The sequence below is a fragment of the Diadema antillarum genome, unplaced genomic scaffold, assembly GCF_040938485.1.
Source record: "Diadema antillarum isolate AM-2024a unplaced genomic scaffold, OU_Dant_1.0 seq00000919_RagTag, whole genome shotgun sequence".
In the NCBI taxonomy this organism is placed as follows: Eukaryota; Metazoa; Echinodermata; class Echinoidea; order Diadematoida; family Diadematidae; genus Diadema; species Diadema antillarum.
In genome coordinates this window covers 515,694-540,825 of record NW_027271771.1, presented here as the reverse complement: position 1 = coordinate 540,825, position 25,132 = coordinate 515,694, and the positions used below count along the sequence as shown (strand labels likewise).

The following is a 25,132-nucleotide window of genomic DNA, read 5'->3' as shown; positions in this document are numbered from 1 at the left end:
CATTGAAGGAGATGGGGTAGTCTGATGTATGCTTAATGTATTGTGTACCTGGAATATAGGATGGGGAAGCTCTTGATAGAAAGCATTGGTTTGGCATTTGAAAGGAAGTCATTCTATGAGTGAATGTTATTGATGTCATGTGTGATAAATGACTCATTTGTATCAGGGTCACACTAACTTTGAGCACACATCACATCTATTGGCTAATGGAGTGTTAAAAAAAACGCTGTACATTCTTATGTGAAAGTCCTCACAGCCAGCTTCCACATTTGAGAATAAAACTGAAATAATCTCTGCACGTGAAATGATGAAAAAAAGACAATTTCGCCTGCTACTCCAAGGCTGGTAATCCAGAGTGTCTGTAGTGATGGTAATCTATCATAGAGTCCTAGTTTTCAGATGTCTACAAATGTGTACATTACAAATGCAGCTTAATCATGTGAACAAACACATTCTACTTTTGAAGTCACAGATCACTGGATAGACCACAAAAGCTCTGAAAGCAATGAGTGATTATAAAACAAAAAAGTCTTCTCCTTTTTGTTATTGATGTAGTGTCTGTTGTGAACTTTGATCTGGAGCTGTACAAACTTATTTAATGTTAGGTGTAGAGACTTTAGGAGGCTGTGGACAAAGTTATGTAACTGTCGATGTGATGCAATAAATTATTATATTAATCCAACGTGGTGCAGAATAAATGAACAATATCAGAATGGAAAACATTTGATATTTAGTCTCTTTTCTTTCTCTGTCCCCATCCTAACCATTCTTTTTTTATTAGTAGCACACAAACACACACACACACACACACACACACACACACACACACACACACACACACACACACACACACTACCCCTCCCACAAAATACAACCTCGTGCACTTCATTGTTACAGATACAAGTACAGTCAACCTTACTTAAGTCAACCTCGTGCAAGTCAAATAATTGCCTAAGTAGGTCTTTTTCAAGTCCTCTTCTCTTTATACTCTATTGATTTTATTTCTATTAGAGAGAGAGAGAGAGAGAAAAGAAAAAAGCAATCCCTCATACATTTTATGTCGAATTTTCTCAGAAGTCGGTGCTTTTTCTTCAGTTCGAATAGATTCGACCTACTAAATTTGTGAGTAGAAGCTAATTCTGCAAGGTGAACACGAGAACAAGATACAGCTGTACGATGTTTAATTGCACACTGCCCAATACCAAGGCATCATTTATACTAAAAGAGATTAAATCTACTGCAGCTGATGTGATAAAAGTACTCTTCGGTGTCATGTAATTTTCATGCGAATGTTATTGACAAATTAAACATGAGATTTCCAGTGGTGACTGTGCCAAGTGTTTGTGGCTCTGTATTGTGTATTCCTCTTACAATCAACACACAACCGTCTACATCTCTTAACAGCAAAAAAAAAAAGAAAAAGAAAAAAAGAAAAAAAAATATAAAAAACAGGCTGATTGAACAATAAGTAGTAATAATTAAAAAGTAAATTTATTTGGTAAACATGAAGCTGTACATGTATCATAAAGATACAAAATATTAAGTTTTGAAACAAAAAACTTCCCTTTGCATAGTTCAAAATGCATACAAAAGCAGATAAACACAAATTTCGTGATACATACCTCGCATAAGTTGAGCATAAGTTGACAAAATCAGAAAGTCCCAAATTTTTGCTCATTTTATTTTCTCTGAAATTCTTTGTGTAAAGCGAAATTTACAAGTCAACAAATCGCATTATGCCGACATGATTTCTTGGTCCCACCTGGGAAAATCCTGAGTTAAATTTTCGCACAAGTCTATTGTCATATGGGTAACAATGAAAGACAAGAGATTGATTTTCGGCAATGTGGTTCAATTCTCTGTGGTGTTCACTTGAACACACACATACTTCTACAGTATGTGTCAAATACACATGTTTGTGGGTTGATTCTGACTGTCAAGATTTTTTTTTCTTAGTTGATATCAATACCAGCAACAGTGATACTGCTGACTTACAATGAGCAATAAGATTGGAGAGAGTGGAGTGGAGAGATTATGGATACAGTAATTCGATAACACGTTCAGTTTGGGACTGGAGTTGCCTTCTTGGTGAGAATACAAGCCATTTCTTGGGTCTTTGCACGAGTTATGGTGAGTGGTCACTCACGGCGAAGTCTCCTCTAGTGAGACAGATAGGCTCTTTGGTGTACAACCTTGCCCACATCCAACATCCAAATGTGAGTTTGAGTATCATTTAAATCAACAGTGAAAACGAGAACAGAAAGAAATGAATACAAAACTAGTTTCTGCCAAAATCGCAAAATACGAAAGCCCCGTGACTTGTGTGGGGTGGATGAAGTGGAGGAAATATATAAATAACTGGCATACTTCTTTCATCAACTCTACAATTTCAGCTGCTGCATTAACAACACAGGCTTATTGATAACACAATCAAATTTTTGCAGCATTTTCCATCATTTACTGGCAAAATAAAAGATTACCAAAGGCATACAGAGGTTTCCTTTTTGGCACAAATTCGTAAGTGGCAACATAAATGTTAAACAATTCTTTTTCAGCCTTTCTGAACATATCATATTCCTTCAAAATTGACGAGATTTCAAAGAAAATGGATACACAAACATGCTAACACGCATCTACAACTTATACAAACATCTCGCGGATACTTTCATTTCAGTTCACTTGTAAAACTTCCTTCAAGAACAAGTTGCATTTTTAGCTCGCTCTCCCTTTGTGACATAAACTTTGTCCAACAGGCAAAATCTTAAAGCTACTTCATGGCCAGGGCTACGTTTTCAAAAGAGGGCGGGAAGCCACTTCAGGGTTTCATCAGCTGACAAGCAAAAAAAAGAAAAAAAGTCTACATCGCAAAAACAAACACCTTACTTGCATTCACAGGTTTCATTGTCATTTTTTTTTTTCTATTGCCACTTCCAGGGTAAAAAAAAAAGGTGGGTGGGCCCCAAAGTGGTGACACTCAACGTATTCCTACACTTGAATGTACGGGTGCAAAAAAAAAAAGGGGGGGGGGGGTGAAAAATAAGTGGCCCCCGGTTCTGCTGGCCCTGTAGTTACATCTCTAGTGTAATGATCACAATGGGTCAAAAAACCTGGTAATCCTTCCATGGATGTTTAGTTTCCCTTTACTTGCTTGCCTAGGTAAATGTTTTTTACTACTACCACTCTTTAAAGTCTGCAGTACTCCAAAAGCTAAAGGCATAATTTACCATTTGCAGATGAAATAAAAACCCAGCTTTAGTACGTCATAATAGTTCTCAAATGTGAGTTAGGGATAGAAACAACCAATGTAAAAATTTGAATCAGTATACTCAATGTTAAGTATTGTTCAAAATGCAAAATGTGAAGAATAGTTTTATTAATAATGTTTAATAAATAATTAATTAATAATGATTAATAATGGTTTCGTACCAGAGCAGAGCGGGCTCTGAAAAATTCTAACGAGCCGTCAGTTGGACTCGACGCGGTACCGCGATAATCAATGTACACGTAGTGTACGAAACCATTATTGCATGATTACTGACATGAGAGCACTTTAGGGCGAGTAAGTCTCACAGTGTTAGTTATATGAAAGGTACATCTGTATACTTTAACCTGAAACACAAACTAAGACAAGGAAACTCACAAAAACTTTTGAGGTACCAAAACTTTATATTATCTTTAACTAGAAATATCCGTTGGAAGTGTATACCCCATGTCGTTTTAACTTTAGGGGGTTACTAGTATACCAAATGAAACTTGCATACCAAAGGAGAAGAAATAAACAAACAAACAAACAAACAAACAAACAGTCAAAAGTGTGGTAAGGAATGTATATAAGTTAGTGACATAAATATGACTAATGACCCCATAAAAGATGGAATACTGAGAGTAGCATCACCAAACACACCAGGAGTCTAGATTTGACCTACACACACATGAGTACAAAACTTCAATAATATCTGTCATGAAACACCACCTGTATGGCATACACAAAATACCCATCAAAATATAACCTTTGACCTTATGAAAAGTGGATCACTGAGAGCAACATTACCGAACTAAGGATCTAAAATTCCCCATAATGTAGCTCTATATGAGTCATTAAAAAAAGAAGAAATCATAAAGAAATGTAGATGGTAGAGCACACACAAAGAGGTGTGACATGGTGATGGCCTTTTGCAGAACATGAGGGCAGTACAACCAAAACTAGTACAAGTCAAGATTTGACAATTATACACCTTTGTACACAACTTGAATGCATTGAGGCAAGTAGAGTGCACACATGCAGACCTTTAAAAACCAACTATTAAAAGATAGTAGAAGTGAGCTTGCTATCACCAAGTTACAGTCAGCTGTTTTTTAGCTATTTTTTTGGGCTATTTTCTAATTGATTCACTTCCATATCGAATTTGAATAAAATCTGTCAAGAAATGGGGCCAGTATTGCACATGCAACACGTAATGCAGCAGCGGTGGTGTGGCCACTGTACAACTCATACAAAAATGCTGTTAAAATGGCAACACACATTTTGACACTCACGAAAAAAAAAGGTCTTGCAAAATGATATATTATGGTAATCATGTGTCCAAAATTACAACTCAAATGCTCAAAAAAAAAAAAAAAAACCCACAAAAAACAAAAAAACAAGGGAGCAGTTTGTTACACTAGATTTAAAAAAAAAAGAAAAACGAAGTTGCCAAGGCAATAGATTAGACATATTCGCCAAAAATGTGTCTTGCACGTTATATTACATTGATCAAATGTGCCAAATTACAACTGAATTGCTTTAAAACTTAGAAAGTACTTTGATCCACAACATTTTGGCATGATTTTTATGAAAATTTGCATTCACCATGGCAATGCATTTATACTCAATACTGACAAAAAAAAAAAAAAGGTGTCTTGCACAGCTACCTATGATAGCAGTCATACATGCTAAATTTTAGGTAAGTTGCTCAAAAATGAGGGAGTACATGTAGTTTGATCCACAAGATTTTGCAACACACTGACCGCATGGCTACCTGACCTCAGGATGATTTCTACATACGACACCTAGAATGGCCACTTTGGTCATGTGACTGTATTTTCACTTGAGTTGTATTCTTGCTTGCTTTCTATACAAAGAGGCATACATGTAGGATGTGATTCATCCCATTTCCTACACAGGCATTAATTCTACCATGGAAGATCTTGGAAGACATGGCAATTAAACAAAGTTCTTGATGACATCCGGGAGGTGTTTCATCAACGCTTGTCATCGCCGACAACTGTCGGCGCTGACCAATTTCAGCAAAATCCTTGGTTTTGATTGGCCGAGATGCTCTGGTCACTGACTGTTACTATGGTGATTAAAGTTGTCAGTGCCGACAAACGTTGATGAAACACCCCCCCCCCCCCGATAGAGTGTCATGGCAACGGTTCTTCCAAGACATCTAAAACTGAATGTTTCACTCATGAAATGAAAGTACATCTTACTGATATGTGACCAGTTGTCACATCACACTGAAAAAGTAGCAGATAGTAAATCTGACAACACTACAAGATGAAGTGATGCTCCTGAAGTATATGAATTTTGATATGTATGAGAAAAAAAAAATAGGACTTTCACATTTTCACAACCTCCTACCTAACTGTCAAAGTCCAAGGAAGTTGATAACTTTGAAAGTTTTTTCTTCCCTTGAAGCATATTACAAAGGAGTTTTGAATTGTCTCATTATACAGTCAACCTCGCCTAAGTCGAATCTACTGGGACCGGCGAAAACACTTCGACTTACGCGAAATTCGTCTTCTGCGGAAGTCGAATTTTTCTTCGACTTGTATTTCCAGACGAATTTTCATAATGCAGTGTCTTTTTATGTTTTTAGTGGCCATGAAATTACAGCAGACGGTAGTATTATGTTGTAATTAGTATTTTTGTTTTGTTTACGTTTTAAAAAAGAATCCTGGAGCTCAATTATTGGACTGTGATAATCGAAATGCGTTGCACGTAATTGCTGCAAAAGATCGCAAAACGAACGCGGGATTTCGGGGCGCCAATATTTGTTTGGGGATGTTTTTACTTCGGTAAGAATTTGAATTACATATATATATTTTTTTTTTTTCAATGAACTTTTCCGCACAATGCGTCATGATCTGGTCGTGATTTGTTTTTGAAAACGTCTTTACTGTCTCGACATAGCGCTTCACCTTCGCCAGACATGCGCGATGTTCGCAAAATCTTCGTGAAACCTCGAATAGACCCCGAAGCTTCTTCGGAGAATGTCTCGCGCATGTTTCGTGATATTCTCCGATAAATTTTTATAATGCAGTGTCTTTTTATGTCTTTATTGGCAGTTGAAATACAGTAGACGGTAGCAATACGTATAGTATTTAGTGTTTTTTGTTTTGTTTTGAGTTTTCAAAAATCGAGAAACTTAGTTATTGGACAGTAATAATCGAAATGCGTTTCATGTACGTCAAAGGGATCATTCGACATTTATTTTAGCATCTTCCGGAGCTGAATGTTATTGCTATTTATTTTCGAACGTAAAAGCAAACATCCGGCATTTATTTTATCATCATACGGAGTTGAATACTATTGTTATTCATTTCCGAACGTCAAAGCAAACATCACACGTTCATTTACGCTGCACCATCGAATGCATCATTTCGAAATTTAAAAGCAAACTTCCGACAGTTACTTTAGCATCGTATGGAGCAGAATATTACTGTTATTCACTTGCGAACGTAAAAGCAATCATCTGACATTTATTTCAGCATCTTCCGGAGCCGAATGTAATTGCTATTTACTCTTGAAGGTAAAAACAAGCATCCGACATCTATTCTATTTAATCATGGTACAAATACGGTGTTGAATATTATTGTTATTCATCTCCGGACGTATGAGTGACCATTCGACATTTATTTCAGCAACTTCCGGAGCTGAATGTTATTGCTATTTACTTTCGAACGTAAAAGCAAACATCCGGCATTTATCTTGTCATCATGGAGTTGAATACTATTGTTATTCATTTCCGAACGTCAAAGCAAACATCAAACATTAATTTTACCATCGAACGCATCTAAATGTTACTGTGATTCATTTCAAAATTTGAAAGCAAACATCTGACAGTTATTTTAGCATCGTATGGAGCAGAATGTTACTGCTATTCATTCCCGAACGTAAAAGCAATCATCTGACATTTATTTCAGCATCTTCCGGAGTCGAATGTTATTGCTATATTTACTTTCGAAATTAAAAACAAGCATCCGACATTTATTAAATCATGGTACAAATACGGAGTTGAATATTATTGTTATTCATCTCCTAACGTCAAAGTGACCATTCGACATTTACTTTAGCATCTTCCTGAGCTGAATGTTATTGTTATTTACTTTCGAACGTAAAAGCAAACATCCGGCAATAATTCTATCATCGTACGGACTTGAATATTATTATCATTCATTTCCGAACGTCAAAGCAAACATTCGACATTCATTTCAGCATCTTCCGGAGCCGATTGTTATCCTTATTCATTTCCAAACGCAAAATCAAATATCTGACATTACTTTCAGCACCGTACGGAGCTTAATCTTACCGTTATTCATTTCCAAAGTATGAGCAAAGATCCGACATTCATTCTAGTATCATACGGAGTTGAATATTACCGTTACTCATTTCCAAAATTAAAAGCAAATATCTGACATTTATTTTAGCATCTTACGGAGCCGATTGTTACCGCTGTTCATTTCCAAAAGTAATGGCAAACATCCGACTTTTTCCGCGGGCCACCAAAATCTTCATTTCTGAAATTTTGGTGGCCCCGGGCCACCATTAGTGTCGAGCCCTGTATATACACTGTAGGCCTGTTTGGAAACACATTATTTTTTTAATAAAAAAGTCCCAAAATACACTTTAGATAACTCTAAATGCACGCGGAAATTATGTTTGAAACTTAAGATAATGTGTGGGGGAACCTAGGGGGAAAAAAAGATGCTTGTGAAAGATGCCTGTTTCGACTTATGCGAGGTCAACTTAGGCTAGGTTGACTGTACATGCATAATCTCTTTCACACTTGATTGAATCTAAACTCCGGAGCCAAGTTTCCACACACTGCGTCTGTCTCAAGGATGGCTTTCTCACTGTTTTCTTGGCAGCTTTGTGTAAATAAGGTGAACAAATTAGATATCGCTGGACAGCTCTCACAGTTTGGAGAAATTGCCCACAAAAATATCCGATACTTGCTGGTCGGCAACTTTATCACAGTTTCACAGCGGCGGGTCATTATGTGACTTCTGTCTCATAGATACAAGAACGTGGTAAGCTGTGACCTCACAGGGCTGACTGTTCATAAATAAGAGAGTCCAGGATCACACATGACATTCAGGCAAGAAATGTCTAGGAAGGAGGAAAGTCTTTTTTTCAGCTGCTGTAGCCAGTCTCCTGCTTTTCTTCTGACGAGTGACTGATATCTTCGAAGGCCTTGTCGAACTCGTCTCCTGAGAAGTCTGAGAAATCCTCGCTTGATTCCTCTTCCGATGTCTCTTCTTCCGATCCCGGCTCCGCTATCCTTCCTGGGGCTTTCTTGGGAGCTGATTTAAAACAAAATAATAATCACACTGATGTAGTAACAACTACAAGTACGACCTAGCTCACAACCATAACTACAAGTATGTGTATGATCCAACCCACAACTACATGTACAAGTAGATCCAACCCACATCCACAACTACAGTGTACATTCAGATCCAAACCACAACCACAACCACAACTACAAGTAGATTCAACCCACAACCACACCTACAAGTAGACCCAGCCCATAACCACAACTACAAGTAGATCTGACCCACAACTACAAGTAAACCCAACCCACAATCTGAATCACAACTACAAGTAGATCAAACCTACAACCACAACTACAAGTAGATCCAACCCACAACAACAACTAAAAGTACACCCAACCCACAACCACAGATACAATTTTAAGGACACCTGGGGTACATCCATAACCATACCAACAACCCAAACCCAAACCCCAACCATAACTACAACCACAACCACAGCTGCAACAACCTCTACCACAACATCAGCGGCACCTCCAACACCACCACTACTTCCATCACTGTACATACCACTGTGATTATCCCAATGTTAAAGCTTGATTCACTTGAATGTCCTCTGTGTTTTAGTCACATCTTTTAGAAGATGACATTCGGGTTTTTCATCTTTATCATCTGGGCCCCGTTTTATCAAAAGATAAAATCGATTTTAAATTTCCTTACCACACAGGCTGCCATAGACTTACAGTTGAAATCAACTATATAATCAATTTTATCTCTTCATAAAACAGGGCCCAGCTAATGCATCAATCTTCTGGTAATTTTCTGTTTCATATTTTCCACAGCCTCTTTCACCAATGCATACATGCTCTATCTCTTTGCCGTTTAACTCCACCAATCCTCTCAATCAGGAATTAATTCATTGTTTTGTCACTTCTCATCTACTGTAAAAGTGAATATTTTCGCGCAACTAATTTTTCGTGCTTGGCTTGGTAAGAAGAATTCACATGTTTTTAATTTCGTGGAATGAAGACATCAACTACTGGAACATATGGCAAGCAAACATATTCGCGTGCTTTCATTTTCCCGCTAATTTCAGGTTGCGCGAAATGCGCGAAAATTTCAACACCGCGAAAATTTCCACTTTTACAGTAATAGAAAGATAACCTTTGGACAGGTTTGACCATGTTGTTGACCATTGCATATTAAAAAAGAGCACAGAATACTGTTACAGTGCCACTCACCTCTCTGTTTGACCTTCTTGCGCTCTGACTCTAAGTCGTCGTCGTCCTTCCATCGTTCGAAGTCGATGCCCACAAACGGCAACTGATCGAGAGGAAAACATTCATAAGAGAGTAAACACGAGTCTGACTGAATGCCCACTGCAGTACTACGAGTTAACAAACTGTGGTTTTTATAGCGTACCAAAGTGTGACATCATACCATAGCCATTCATCTGCATTCATGGGCAGTAGTCCAGAAGAAGTCTGAAGAAGGCTCTCAGTCAAATGCTACTTCAGTCTTTCCCTGTATTCCTGTAAGTTCTAGTGACCGGCTACTGCCTGTCAGCGTATCTTCAACCTAACACTGCCTTTCACTCTGTTACCCAAAAAGTGCATCTTCAACCTGACATTGCATTTCACTTGGTTACCCTGAAAGCATATCTTCAAGCTAACATTGCCTTTCACTCTATTACCATTCAAACAAAAACTTATTGAAGATATTGATAATGAAGATATTGATGGCAAGAAATGATGAGACTGTTTGGATCTCCACCTTTTTGGAATGTGTTAGCCTCGTCCACTTAATGCCGATGCTCTCCTTGTAGAGCGTGATGAGGACCTCACCACCAGCTGGTGCCACCACAAAGTTGCTGCTGTCCACTCGGCTGAAGAGAGCCAGCTCAAACTCGTACTGCATACTCCCCAGAATTGCACTGTAAGTGAAGTAAGGGTCGTAAACTTGAGCAATGACAAAATATGTTCATTTTTTTTTTTTTTTAGAACATTTTTGGTAAGAATGCATTAAGAGCTATATATGCTTGACTGCAGGTTTTAAAAACGTTTACATTGTATTTTGACCAAAAAAAAAAATTTACATCAAATCAAATTGATTATCATTTTGATTTTCTTGTACACAACATTTCTGGATACCAATACTGCCTATTCTGTGATACAGCTTCAATCACATTTCCTTCATAATCTTGCAATTTGAATCCTTTTTAAATTTGAAATACCTCATTTTAAAAGTGACCACTGATATTGCTACACTATACAAAATACACTTAATGAATAAATTAACAAATCAATTAAAATGAGAGTGAATATATAAATAAATCGTAATATTGCACAATGTGAAAGAATAAAAGTGAACAAGCATTCTTCTATGAAGATAAACTTCTTTACATTGAAGTCAAACCTGCACATGTTGATTTTAAGTGTGGCAATATATAATTGCATTGAATGGCCTCAAAGAAAAATGACAAAAACATACAACAGACAGAATCAAGAAACACGCACACACACACAAACGCACATATTGAGAGTTATACTAATGTCTCATACCAGAAACTTATGCTGTTTGTAGTGACGTGGACTTCAGGGTTGACGACCCCTCGTAATTGCACACTGAGTAGTACTGAGTTCGGACGCTGGGACCAAAGGACCTTGGGGTGGGCGCTGGTTAGACATAGGAATATAACAGAAAGAAAATCTTACTTTCACTCTAGAACCAATTCATTCTCATCAATGATACATGCTCTTGAAAGAAAACTACAAAATGTATAATGAGGTGTTTGGATGATAGATTGGTACATAAAAAGAGAGTGTTCTACTTCTATTTCTATGGTGCTTCTCATCAAAGCCAGGCTTTGATGACATTTTCCTATTCCTGTTTCTAGTTAGACGAACATTAATAAATCTCTGGCAGAGCAAGCAAGTTTTAAAAATGCATCAGTGTTGGTCAACTTTTCGTGATCCATTGTTTATACTCACATTTCTAACTCCTCTTCACTGTCCACTAGTGGAGGCATGTCATCAAATTCCATTCCTTCCACTTCCCCGCTGGCATCCCCCCTCCCGTCCAGTGGCGCAGTCTGGGGGCTGCCGGGTGATTGGCCCGTGGGATGGGTCTTTGGAAAGCTTAATTCCGTGGAGGGGGGCATCCGTTGGCTGCTGGCGAGGGAAGCCTCATGGATCTCATGCTCGTCTAGGACCCCCAGGAGTTCCAGGCAGGCATCCTTGGTGTCCTGACTGGTCCGCTCTGAAATGCACCGGCTGAAGCGGTTAAGGGAAAGCAAAAAAAAGATCTCACAATATCACCTCATAATTTGAAAGGTTGCCTGCTCCACCATGTGCTCTGTGACGTGGCACAACATTATGACTCCTTGTTGCAACAACAATAAATTTGCTTCTTCTCTTTTTTTGAAGCGCTATTACAAAATGAAGATTACAATAGCCAATAAAACCTCATACTCATATGTACAGTGACAACATGTGCTTGCATGTATGATAAATCGGCAGCAGTATCTGTGTATGAAGTTTTATTTCTACCCAGAATAAATCATAGGCACACTTGCATAGCAACAAGCCCACACATCTGTTTCTAGAGAATGAATCATGTCTTCACAGTTCGTTCTTGACTGTGAGGTAAAAAAGAACTTTCACATTTAAATCCTACATTGCCAATTTTAGGGCAAACAATGGAACATGGATCACAGTATTTTACGATGAAAACACAACAAAACAACATCAGTGATTCATTATAAATTCAGTTAAAATTCTCTGTCAGTGCATGAAATACACTCTTTTTATCAAATCATTAAAATCACAAAAATGACGACAGGAAACTTCCAATCTTGCCATGACAACTGCCTCACCCTTCCAGGCTTGGAGGGAGTTCTTCTCTGATCATGGTCTGTCTGGCGCTATGGCTGTCTGACATGCTGTGTAGAAACTGTGCCATGGCTTTTATCACCTGTTCAGGCAAGGACAAAGAATAAGCGACATATCTGAATAAATTTTCCTCTTGATAATTATCCAACTCTCAGGACACACTTGCTTACATTTTCTTTTTTCTAATAATGCTATCACGTTTAGTTACCTTTGGTGTCACATAGCCCATCAAAATATCATTCCAGCCTGTCTCTACAAGAACAAGGAAAAGTAGAAATTACGCGGTGCGTAATATATGTCCCCGCCGGAAGTAGCATTTTGTAGCAAAATGTGCAATATAGGTAAAAAATCAAGGTCAAAGGTCAAAGAAGTCAAAGGTCAAAATTCTGTGTAAAAGTTTTGAAGCCCTCACCTAGTGCCATCACATGAAGCAAACGGAATCGAAATCGGGTTAGAAATGGCGAAGGAGTAGCATTTTATAGCCAATGTACAATACAGGTCAAAAATCAAGGTCAAAGGTCAAAGAAGGCAAAGGTCAAAATTCTGTGTAAAGTTTTGAAGCCCTCACCTAGTGCCATCACATAAAGCAAACGGAATCGAAATCGGGTTAGAAATGGCGAAGGAGTAGCATTTTGTAGCCAATGTACAATACAGGTCAAAAATCAAGGTCAAAGGTCAAAGAAGGCAAAGGTCAAAATTCTGTGTAAAAGTTTTGAAGCCCTCACCTAGTGCCATCACATAAAGCAAACGGAATCGAAATCGGGTTAGAAATGGCGAAGGAGTAGCATTTTGTAGCAAAATGTACAAAATAGGTCAAAAATCAAGGTCAAAGGTCAAAGAAGGCAAAGGTCAAAATTCTGTGTAGAAGTTTTGAAGCCCTCACCTAGTGCCATCACATAAAGCAAACGGAATCGAAATCGGGTTAGAAATGGCGAAGGAGTAGCATTTTGTAGCAAAATGTACAATATAGGTCAAAAATCAAGGTCAAAGGTCAAAGAAGGCAAAGGTCAAAATTCTGTGTAGAAGTTTTGAAGCCCTCACCTAGTGCTATCACATAAAGCAAACGGAATCGAAATCGGGTTAGAAATGGCGAAGGAGTAGCATTTTGTAGCAAAATGTACAATATAGGTCAAAAATCAAGGTCAAAGGTCAAAGAAGTCAAAGGTCAAAATTCTGTGTAGAAGTTTTGAAGCCCTCACCTAGTGCCATCACATAAAGCAAACGGAATCGAAATAGGGTTAGAAATGGCGAAGGAGTAGCATTTTGTAGCAAAATGTACAATATAGGTCAAAGGTCAAGGTCAAAGGTCACGACTGAAATTATGTGTAGCAGTTTCAAAGCTCCCATGTAGTGCTATCATATAAAGCAAACAGAATCAAAATTGGCTCATAAATGACAGAGAAGTAGCAAATTGAAGATTTTGATCACACACGGACGCACACACGCACACACGGACGGACACACGGACACACACACGTACGGAGCCCGTTTCATAGTCCCCTGCTCGAACTCGTTCGGCGGGGACAAAAACATGTTTTATATCCAACAAAGTATTTGTAAAAAAAAAGTATTTCTATGTCTCATCTTTTTGGACTGCTAAAAAAAATGTGAGAAAATACTTTGATTAGGTTGAGAAGACTGTTAAATGGTTAGGTATACTGATGGAAAACACAATACACAGTGCATGCTGTTTGTGATGAAGTACAATCATCCCAAGGTGAATTCATATATGCGCTACTGTTGACATTGCAAATTTTGTGGTATAGAAGTTTTCACTATATGCGCCCACTGAACTATAAGCCTAGGTATTAACATTATAACATGTACACATTAAGGAAAACAATGAACTGTGTGCAGAAAATGTTCTTAACCACAAAACCACAGGCAAGCAGAATTCAATGAAATTGAACCAGCACAAAACAATAATATACAATTGAAAAAGTTTTCACTTTTATGGGCTGCAACACCTAATAAAGAGACTTACCTGATTGTCTGTGGCACACCACATCATTTCGCAGGCTGTATCCAAGCAACCACGATCTTCAATGATTTCTCTGTTCCTTTTGAAACATGGGGGTTGAATGGCTTGCATTAGTGCATTTTAAATGACATGACTGACAACAGAGCGTTCTAAATAATGCACCATGGCAAAGTAAAGACGAAGCATTGGAATTATGTTGGAATATGCAAAGCAAAAGGGCCGAAGACAAGTTTGCAACATTGCTACTTCTAATAACTACTACTTTTGTCTCCATCACCAATGATACTGATGATTATACAAGCACAAGATGAAAAACTTTGCTCATGTTTTTCTCCCTTATCTATCATTTAGGGTACACTGTCTCGACCAAAAGACATGGTCGTCAAGCACACATACCTTTGTGTTTTTGCGATGACCGTCAGAACGTGGAGAAGCTCAGTGAGCGTGTTTGCGTCCTCTGATGTCTTTACCATTCTACTGATGGCAAGAATGAGGTCGGCTGGTATTTGCTCTTTCACCCTGTGCAAGCAAACATAGACAAACAAGTTTTGAGCACTCTTCAATAACATGATTCTAGAAGAGGATGTCATTGGCATTGATTTGAAAATGGCTTGAGATCAGAAACAGTTTACTTTACTGGCATCATATTTATCTTCTAATTTCTTCTTTTGTAAATCTTTCAACGGTACAGAATCAGTTTAATGGCACACCATGAGAGTGTTCTGACAGAACCAAGGAGAAATAGTCTGTTACTATATGGGCCATGACGCGAGAAAAGGAGCCTTAGGGCCTTGAATACCGAAAATGAGTTTTCACCTCCACATTGTAGAAGGAACTCTGACGTATTTAGATATGCAAACCTTTTTCTGAAATTCCAATCCTAAATGACCCCTTAACGACATTCAAAAAAGCACGTTTTGTCCAAATCCTGTCAATTTTTGATGCGTCTATATGCATGTGCGCGCATTTAGCTAGTTGATCTTTTTTGCGCGTATTGCTTTGTCAAACTTCCGCGCCGTTTTCTGGCGTTTGCGAGCAGCAGCGCTAAGGGCCCTTTTCTCGCGTCACGGCCCATATATGTGACAGTGCACCTCAAAACGAACATAAAGTCGCACACACTGATTTTGCGTGAGGACTGAAAATAAGTGAAATGGGTCAACCTAGCCGAACTTGACTTTTTCATATATTGTGAAAGAGCGGGTCTTCTTTTACATTATGCTAAAATTTGGTATCATAAAACGGGCAGGAAATTGTGTTTTTTTAGCAGTTTATCTCGAACATTTTAGGTAGAATAGTGTGATTAGGTGTGTCTTTAGAATCCTTTTTTCATTTCTGAAAAACCTTGTCCACACTCTTCACTTTCAACTCTAATAACTTTTGAAAGGATAGTGCTACTGCTTTGAAAGTTGGCATTAATTATGGACAGAATGTGTTAATGAGGCATACTTAATTTCAGTTCAATTTGATAATTCCTTCATTGTTGTTACTCTGGTGGTTTACTTTTTTGTTTTTTGTCCCATTCATCGCACAGCCAGCACGGTTTGGTAAAGATTAAGCGCTTGAATAGACACTGTACTTCAGAGCCTCTTTTCTCAGTTCACACTTTTCCTGAGTTTGTGCTTTCTTTCCAATATTTAGATAGGTTAGGAGAGTCCATTTGATTTGAGTTATACATCATTTTAAAGCTTAAAGTCTGCTCTTTCAGAATATGGTCTCAACTAAAATTTCATGTCTGGCGACTTTTTGTTTGTTTTGAGGTGCAGGGTCACATATAAAAGGGATTTACAGTTCCGTCCTCAAATCCCTGGAATACTAGTAATTCTTTTTTTTTCTGACAGATATGATCACATTTTAAATAATGTTTGAACTACAAACAGTTTATTTTTGAATTTTTTTCTGAATTTTTGTTTTATTACTTTTTTTTTGCATGATAATGAGAACACTAAGAAACTCACAAAAATGTCTGATCAGCTGCTATTTATGAAAATATCAACGTTTTCAGGATATGAGGCAAAGATGTGAAATTACATACATGTCATTGTAGTGAAGCAGGTTGCGGAGCACACCACACACGTTGCTGACCATCACCAAACTGCTACTGCCCGATGCCAGCTGGTCAGCTAAGACGGCCAGTCCTCTGGCAGCAAGGAACAGATCCCTGGGTCTATGTCCATCATGGTACAAGAACAAGATCAGGAATTGTGTTTTGAGAGTACCTCCCAACTATCATGATTACATACACAAATTCCCATTGTTCCATTCCATTGCTATATATGATTAGATGTACAGTGGAATAACTGATATTGCAAGGAGTTTTGGAGGGGGAAGTGTACGGGTATGTATGGTTACAGAATGTTACTCATTATCCAATGTCATCTCTTGCTCACAAGTATCAGCACAGCTGTTAATTGTTGTTCAGCAGTTGCTAACTTTCCTTTTTGCATTGAAAGAATTCTGTCCACTAGTATCCATCAAATCCTGGAAACCCTAATTTTGTGGTATGATGCTGTATGTTTTTATCATTATATTTATCATTCATTGCTGGTATTTCATGAGGTGGAATCAAAACTTCTCTTTGATTTGAGTCTTATTTTGGTCATATAGAGTGTACCACTGCTGATTACAGTTGCAGCACTTATCAAAATCTTGAAAATCACTTAATTCATAACCATTCTTAAAATTGGCAACACATCTTAACCCTAAAAAGGCCGGGGGGGGTTGAATCAACCCCCCCCTCAACATTTTTCGCGACTACTCCGCCACGCGAAATTTTTTGACCGCGCCGTTCACTGACTTTTTACTTTCAAGTCTTGCGCATCTTCTGACACCATTTTCGCGAAAATCGCGCATACCGTTACGACGCTGCATGATGTTTTATACATGCCTGTCAGGCCAAAAATGGCTCAAAAATGTGATTTTGTGTATAAAGTCTATGTAAATGGAGTTTTCTCTTCCTATTCATAAAGATATGATTATTTTCACTTTTATAGGCTGAAACCAATCATTTTTAGCATAATTATGCTTGAAATAGGTTCTGTCATAAATTTTGCGGAAAAAAAATGATAAAACAAAAGGTCGAAAAAACGAAGAAATACATAAGAAATTCATAAAACAATAAAATACATAAGAAATTTATTTTGATACCAATTTTTTTTTTCGAGTACATTGTTAGGAATGCTACAAAGAATGTTTTCACAAAAAATAAAAATTCTAGGAGCTTTAATTTCTGATTTAGAGCAAAATGTATGATTTTATGCATATACAAATTGTATTAGCATAATTAATCATTATGACAAAAATTTCCATTTCTTTTTGTATAGCGTGGTAGAATACGCCACAGGCAATGCACGTGCCAAATTTCATGGCGATTGCGCTATCGATGGCCGAGATCTCAGGGGGGGGGGGGGGGGGGGGGGTGAATCAACCCCTCCCCAGCCACAGAACACCCAAAAAAGCCCGGCCTGGTTAGGGTTAAAGGTGAATATTCTGTTTCTCTCTAAAATGGGTAAATTTGTGCCACTTTCTCTCTGATTTTGAGTATACTTGATGATCTTACTCGTTTCACCAAACATTTCTCCACTATGACAGATGTAGACAAATTCAGCGATGCCAATTTAATGATGAAAAAATAATCATTTCTGGACTGGATGGGTTTCTCAATGACATAGAGCCCATTACAATCATGTCACAGTATGTGTTTAAAAATATGTGAAGTTTTATTCTCACCTTTTCTCACTGGAGATGATTTTGAGAAGACCCGTAATATCCTCCTTTAGGCTCTGGTCACTGGTCTGAACAAACACATACAAACAAACATACAAACAAACAATCAAACTCACTATTTAGTACTTAAAGAAGAAAACATGCCAATGCACGCAGGTACTGGCTAATACAGCTCAAACAATCTCTTAGTTTTACTAATTCTCAAAAATTACATAAGATTGAACTTGCTGCTTTGTACATCTGCTCAGAACCTCGTCAAGTACAAGCCTATTCTTTCTAAATCCTTTTAGTTTGTTTTTTATCTGGATTCATGCATTTCTAATTTATTCATCTATTTAGCTATTTATTCACTTCTTCATTGGAACATTTACTCATTCACTCTTATCTTACTTACAAATTCATCCATATATTTACATATCTATTTTACATATACCCGTATATTATTTCATTCATGATTTTTTTTATCCATTAACTTTTGTTATTGCTTATTCATTAACCTCCCCCCTTGTTTTTTTTTTTTTTTTTTTGGGGGGGGGGGGAGGAAGACTCATGAGTCCACTTTCCCTCTTGCATTCCACATAGAGTTATAACATACAAAGAATCACACTATGCAAGTCAAGTCATGTAAGACTAACCTTCTGTAGCTGAGTCAGAATTCCCTTCAGCGCTCCTTCCTTCACTACTTCACAGCTCACACTGCATGTAAGCACAGACACACAGACACAAAAAATGAGACATTATTATCAATGCATTTGCAATAAAAAGGCATGTGCAACTATCAATGATTAACCTGTGACCTGACTCGAGGATAATTACTTTACATTTAAACATTCATTGATTTTTCTTTTTCTTGTGCATTAATGACAATCTACATTTTGTACCTTATTTTCACTGTTTGACCATGGTGGCATCATGTGATCAAGTCTTCTGGGTACCCATAAAACTAAAAATGTTGCTATAACGACTGGTATGCCTCCAGTTTATTGCATAATTCTCCCAAAGGGCCTACAGTATATCTTGCCAATGTGAGACAATAGTTTCACATGATCACAAACATTCATTCCAAGTATATGGCAATAATCCATCTGTTTTCAAGACAATACTTTGAGCTATTACTTATCATATTATCTTGATCTGGTAACACATATAACGTACCTGTAAAGCTTTGCAGAGGTAAGGGGAAATAGTATTTTGTTTTGTTTTTTTACTTTATCTCAAGACCTTTGATCTTGAGCATGTAACACAGCTTCATCCACTCACACAAACATACATATGCCAAATTTCATTTGCATACCTTAAACTGTTCTTATTAAAGTTATGTTGCCCACAAAATTGGTCATGAATGTATGGACGGACGGATGGACGACCCAAAAACATAATGCCTCTGGCAACACTTCATGAGCGGAGGCATTAAAAATAATTGAAGACAACAATCATTTGTAGAACATGATTGACATTGCTGAGAATAGAAGGTAAGCTAACCTCAGTTCACCAGATGCCAGCTGTATCAAGCTCAACACCAGCTGCTCCTTTGCATCATCTCTGAGCTGTCCGTTGCACAGGACATGGCACAGCCCCCTCACACAGCCACACGCCATCAGGGTCGTCTTGTCACTGCAGCAGAAAGAGAAGAAAAGGAAAATATTGGACTACTGTCAGTAGGGACCATCAGTTCAGTGTTACAATTCTCACATGAGAAGATGACAAATGAGGATGTCTCACTTACAATGTAGATACACTGTAAAACCAGACATGTTTGCGTGCATTTTACTTTTGCAAATTTCACGAGAGCCAAGATTCGTGCAATTAAAAGGCACATCAAAGTTCTTGTCTACACTAAATGCATTTAATGCCACTTGCAATTGGCGAAAATTTCATGCTGCAAAAAAGGCTGTCCGCTCCAATTTGTGAAAATTTCATGCCACAAATAAATCTTGCTTTACAGTAATCTCATCACAATCTTGAATAGGTCATCTTTAAACAATTTTGAAATTTCTGCGACTCAATAACAAGTGAAGAACAAAGCTGAAGCAGCATTGCTAATAAACACTAATAATCACTTATAGCTTTTGAAATCTTACAATAAGATGTCAATATTTCAGAAAGAAATTTATTCAAAAAAAATCATTCTGTTAAGAGAAAATCAGAATAAATATGCTGAATACCAAAAAACTAGAAATGTCGCTATGGCGACTGGTATGCCTCCGCCATAATGCGTGATTCTCCTAAAGGGTCTAGATAGATGTGGACAATGTGTGATTACATTTTCACAAAATTGGCAAAATATAAATATGACAAGTTTGTTACAAATGTGTTGAATGTTCACCTTCCTTGACCTAGGTTTAATTGGATGAATTGGAGAGCATGTATTTGGGATTTAAGGACTTTAACTTGACTTTGACCCATTCATATATTTATGCATTGAGCAATTTTCTAGGTACATGTATGGATAAAAAGTGCAATTTCTGTATTGAATAGTAGATTGTTACCATTTTCACCTGGCCTTTGACCCTAAAATTCAAAAGATAATCACTGTCAGGCAGAACATGCATAAATATGTAGTACTTTTGAGCCACTTCCGAGATATGGAGGAAAAAATTAGTTCAGCACTTTCACTTGATCTTTGACTTTTTGACCTTTGCGGCAAAAACAAAAGAAAAAAAAAACTTTCTAGAGAATCTCTATTAGGTTATACGTGCATACACCAAGTGCAAAGAAAAAAAAATAATCCTGCTGGCATGGCATAAACATGAGGGAAATAGTACAATTTTGAAGTGTTGCCATTGACCTTTGACCCCTGACCTTTGACCCCATGAACCCTAAATTCTCTAGATAGTCACTGCCAGTCAGTACATGTATATATACTGTACTATGTTCCATGAAGACATCTTGAACAATTTCCAAGGTACAGAGAAAAAAGGTAAAGTTTTACTATTTTCACTTGACCTTTTGACCTTTGACCTCATGACCCAAACTTTCACCAGAGAATCTTAATTGGGTAATACATGTATACACTAAGTTTCATGAAAATATCTTCAGGCATTGCGTTGATATGGTGGAAATAGTAAGATTTTATGTATTTGACCTTGACCTTTTGACCTTTGACCTTGAGTATGTGCACCCAAAAGTTGATAGGCACAACTTCACCCCCTAATACACATACATGCCAAGTTTCATTAGGATACCTCAAAAGGTTTTGATAGTTACCCTGTCCACAAAATTCATTACGGACGGACAGACAGACGGACGGACAACTTGAAAACATAATGCCTCCGGCACCACTTCGTGGCGGAGGCATAAAAATGCATAAACTGATGAATAATTTAATAGATTATATCTATAAACCATCCCCCACCAATTCTTACAGAAATAGTGTAGAAATTTTGCAGAGTGTTCTATAAGATACATTTAATCACACATCTTCTGAATTCATTCTGTTAATGTGCAGTGCAATTATTCAATATCAACTCTAATATTGATAAATACACATACACCATGAAAAAATTGAACAGGGGCAAACCTTGCTAGTATGCTATGTTGGCTCCTAAAATCAATGGAGCAGTACCAGGAGCATACCATGAATATTTTGCACACATTTTAAATGGATATGTAAGCGCAAAATACACATATGAAAAAAAGGAGGGTGCAAACCCATTAGAGTCTGAGCAGCACAGAGATCTCGCACAGCAGCGCTGCACTCAAAGAAAGATGGATCCCATACACTTTTGTAACATACCTCACATTCGCCAGCTCTTGGGTGATTTTATTGATGAGGGTAAGCTGCCCTTGTAAACTCTAGGGAAGACAGAGAGACCGAGGAAATACAAAACAGAAATTAGGAAAGAATGCAAAATTTCTTGGTGTTCATTCAAATATTCAAAAGGGATTCACATTCCTGGTAACAAACACAATACTGTCCAGATCAAAGAAAATTGCATATACATGGAATTGACAAATCACATATATGTGACCCGCTACAGCAAAAGGATCCTAAAGTCGCTGACGGGCTAGCCAATCATGACCCCAGAAAAATGCTATTTTCAGGCCTTTTCTTTGATCATTTAGCTTCGAAATTTTGGCAGATGATAGCAGATACATTAGACTACAAAATTATGTTAAAAACAGAAATCTAAACGTTTTGACAGATTTTGGTGATCTGACTTCAAACTCGATTTTCTCGGCTCATCGGTCAGCGACTTTAGAATCCTTTTGTTGTAGCGAGTCACATATATCATCGGCTGAAAATGATAAGGGTGTTACGTTGTCACTAAAAGCCATAGTGTTCGAGGCAAATTACGGCCTTTATCATTCTCAACTGATGATAAGTTTACTTATGAAGATCCATGGAAGAAATCAGAACAAAGTTTCATGACACAAATAACATATAAGGCTCAAAAGCAAAGTGTCTTGACACATTTATGAACAGTCCTGGGCCCTGTTTCATAAAGCTGTTCACAAAGTTACAAACGACTTAAGAATGACTGGTGATCAGTTCTGATGTGCTATACTTATCAGAATTTCAATAATTCAGCACAAGAACTGATCGCCAGTTGTTCTTAAGTCGTTCGTAACTTTTAGAACAGTTTTATGAAACACCCCCCTGGTGGTATAACTTTTAGGACCAAGACAGTTTCTTTTTCTTTTTAAGTACTGTAATACAGGTACATGTCCACACGAAGTCGGTCTACCTTGGTCTGGTAGAGCTGTGCACAAAGTTTGTTGAGCTGCTGCCCTGGGCTACCCTCTGTTGAGTTCACATCAAAGCTGCTGACCATGACCTGCAAGAGGAAAGGAAAGGAGGAGAAAATGCCTTCATTTTTCATGCTGATACAGAGGTAAAATTGCTATAATCTTTCTTAAACAAAAATTCACTATTTAGGATTCACCAAGCTTTCATCAAAGATTTAAGTCAATCATAAAGCTTATGGTCCACTTAAAATTCTGGTATAATATGTATGTCTTCACTGATATTTAACTTCCAAATAAAAATGAAATTCTACAGGCCTTTTCATGCAGTCTTTGATATTAAACTCCCCCATCACATTGATAATGTAAACATTTAGTCGCTGGAGGTTAGAGTACTGTATGCTGGCTATACGCTACATGCAAATGAACGAGGTAGTTTTACACATCCGTGCGCAACATGCGGAGGTCAAACAGGATCACACTTTTGGGGTTCCGTTGTGCACTTCCGGTAACGCGGAGTTAATGTGCAGTAGGCACGGGCAGAGCGTACATACGATTATCACATCCAATTTATCCCCTTTTTTTCATGATTAATAAAATGTCATTTCACATATGACATAGTTTTGAGATAAGGATAGTGCTCTGTGTTTTTCATGAACGATCAAATAGAGCTCGCGCTGTGCACCAGCGAAGCATTGTCAACTCCTTATGGAAATGAAATAGTGCCGCTACTGTTTGAGTTTTTACAGTTATATGCAATAGCAACAGTTTAGTGAAAGAGGAGTGTCTCTATAAATTCTGATTACAATTTGAAGTGGATTCTGAGAACACTGACTAAAAGTTTACAGGGAAACCACTGGCATATCATAATTACAAGTAAAAGATAAACTTTAGTCAAAATAAGACCATTTGTAATCCATCTAAGCCTGGTACTGTATACGCCATATATTTAGCGAGTCTAAAATTTCATGAATCCGAACTTCCCAACGATTTCGTGAGTGGTTAAATTCGCGATTGTGGAGTCCTGTACTGAACAGAGAATTGTATACGCATAAGTCACATTAATATTGGGATCAGAGTCAATATTTTTGCGTGTCTTCAATTTCATGAATAGCACCTGACTCGCGAAATTTGCGAAAATAAAAACCTCATGAAATATTCGGCATATACGGTATCTCATGCCATCTGATTCACAAACCTTGATCAAGTCTGCTGTCGGCCTGGCATGTCCACCTTCTATCAGCTTCTTACTGATGGCGATCTTCTCTCCGCCTGCCTGGTCAAAGACGTCCACGGAGTAGAAGTAGCCTCCCGTGATTTCACAGGACTCGGAACTCACCACCTGTGTTGGTCGAGAATACCGCAGACACAATATCTTTAATATTTGACAAGCACCTACACATTGACAACTGACACAAGTATTGTTTAGATCACACATCTTGTGAATATCTTATCAAATGTTTTGAAAACAGAGCAATCTTATTACAAGAAAGACATTACAATACAATACAAATGATACGTCAAAGGAGGGACTGTAATGTAAAAAGGTTTTACCCATTGCCTAAAAAAGTGCAGTAATTCATCATACAGTTATTGAAAGCATGACAAATCCTGATCCTGTAAATTACTACATTATGAAGATTTCCATGCAAAATGTGGAACAGGGCAAATATGCTTGATAACTTTTACATGCATATATAATGAAGTGGAATATGTCACTCACATCTTTGTATTCAAATATGCTGCTTGACTTACATAACTCACTTCAAGAGAGGAAGTATAACCATTCTTAGATCTTGCAAACCTGAAAAAATATATTACGTCTATTATGTTTGTGCATCAATACTTCAGAGAAAAGATGGAAGGGTAAAAACATTTCATATTGCATGATATCACTCTTTGAAGGGGGTAAACTACAACGAGTCAGCAATGCCTCAGCTTATTTCTATCACGTCTACCACTTCCTACGTCATCTTGTCGTCACCCTATGTGATTGTTAATGTCCTGCTGTCAGCAACAGCTGCGCAGATGACAAACCTCAACGGTCAGGGGCACGTTGACACCTTCTGCTCCGCCATTGCACATGTCCCACAATGCACTGCCCGCGACCTCTGACCAGCCGTCCTTGCAAACAGGTTCCACAGCCCTCATGGAGCACTGGATGGCTTGTGCAGGCAGCTGGAGTGGTGATAAAAATTGAGTGTCATTCCCAGACGCATCGTGCAGTTTGCAAATATACAAGGGTGTGGTTTGTAGTCCTCACTCAAATCAGTCAGAGTCTTTTCTTCCCTTCTGATGATCTCCCTCACCCCCC

At 37.8% G+C, this 25,132-nt stretch overlaps 1 protein-coding gene across 1 annotated transcript; it reads right to left on the bottom strand.

The window, feature by feature from the left end:
• Positions 1-8,322: 8,322 nt before the first annotated feature.
• Positions 8,323-14,436, bottom strand: LOC139741311 (uncharacterized). The gene is made up of 7 exons (XM_071651898.1): positions 14,413-14,436; positions 12,413-12,510; positions 11,529-11,810; positions 11,100-11,213; positions 10,312-10,471; positions 9,780-9,861; positions 8,323-8,568 (listed from the first exon to the last, which is right to left on the bottom strand). The coding sequence occupies exons 1-7, from the start codon at positions 14,434-14,436 to the stop codon at positions 8,399-8,401; spliced, it is 930 nt and encodes a 309-aa protein (XP_071507999.1). The 3' UTR covers positions 8,323-8,398.
• Positions 14,437-25,132: the final 10,696 nt, after the last annotated feature.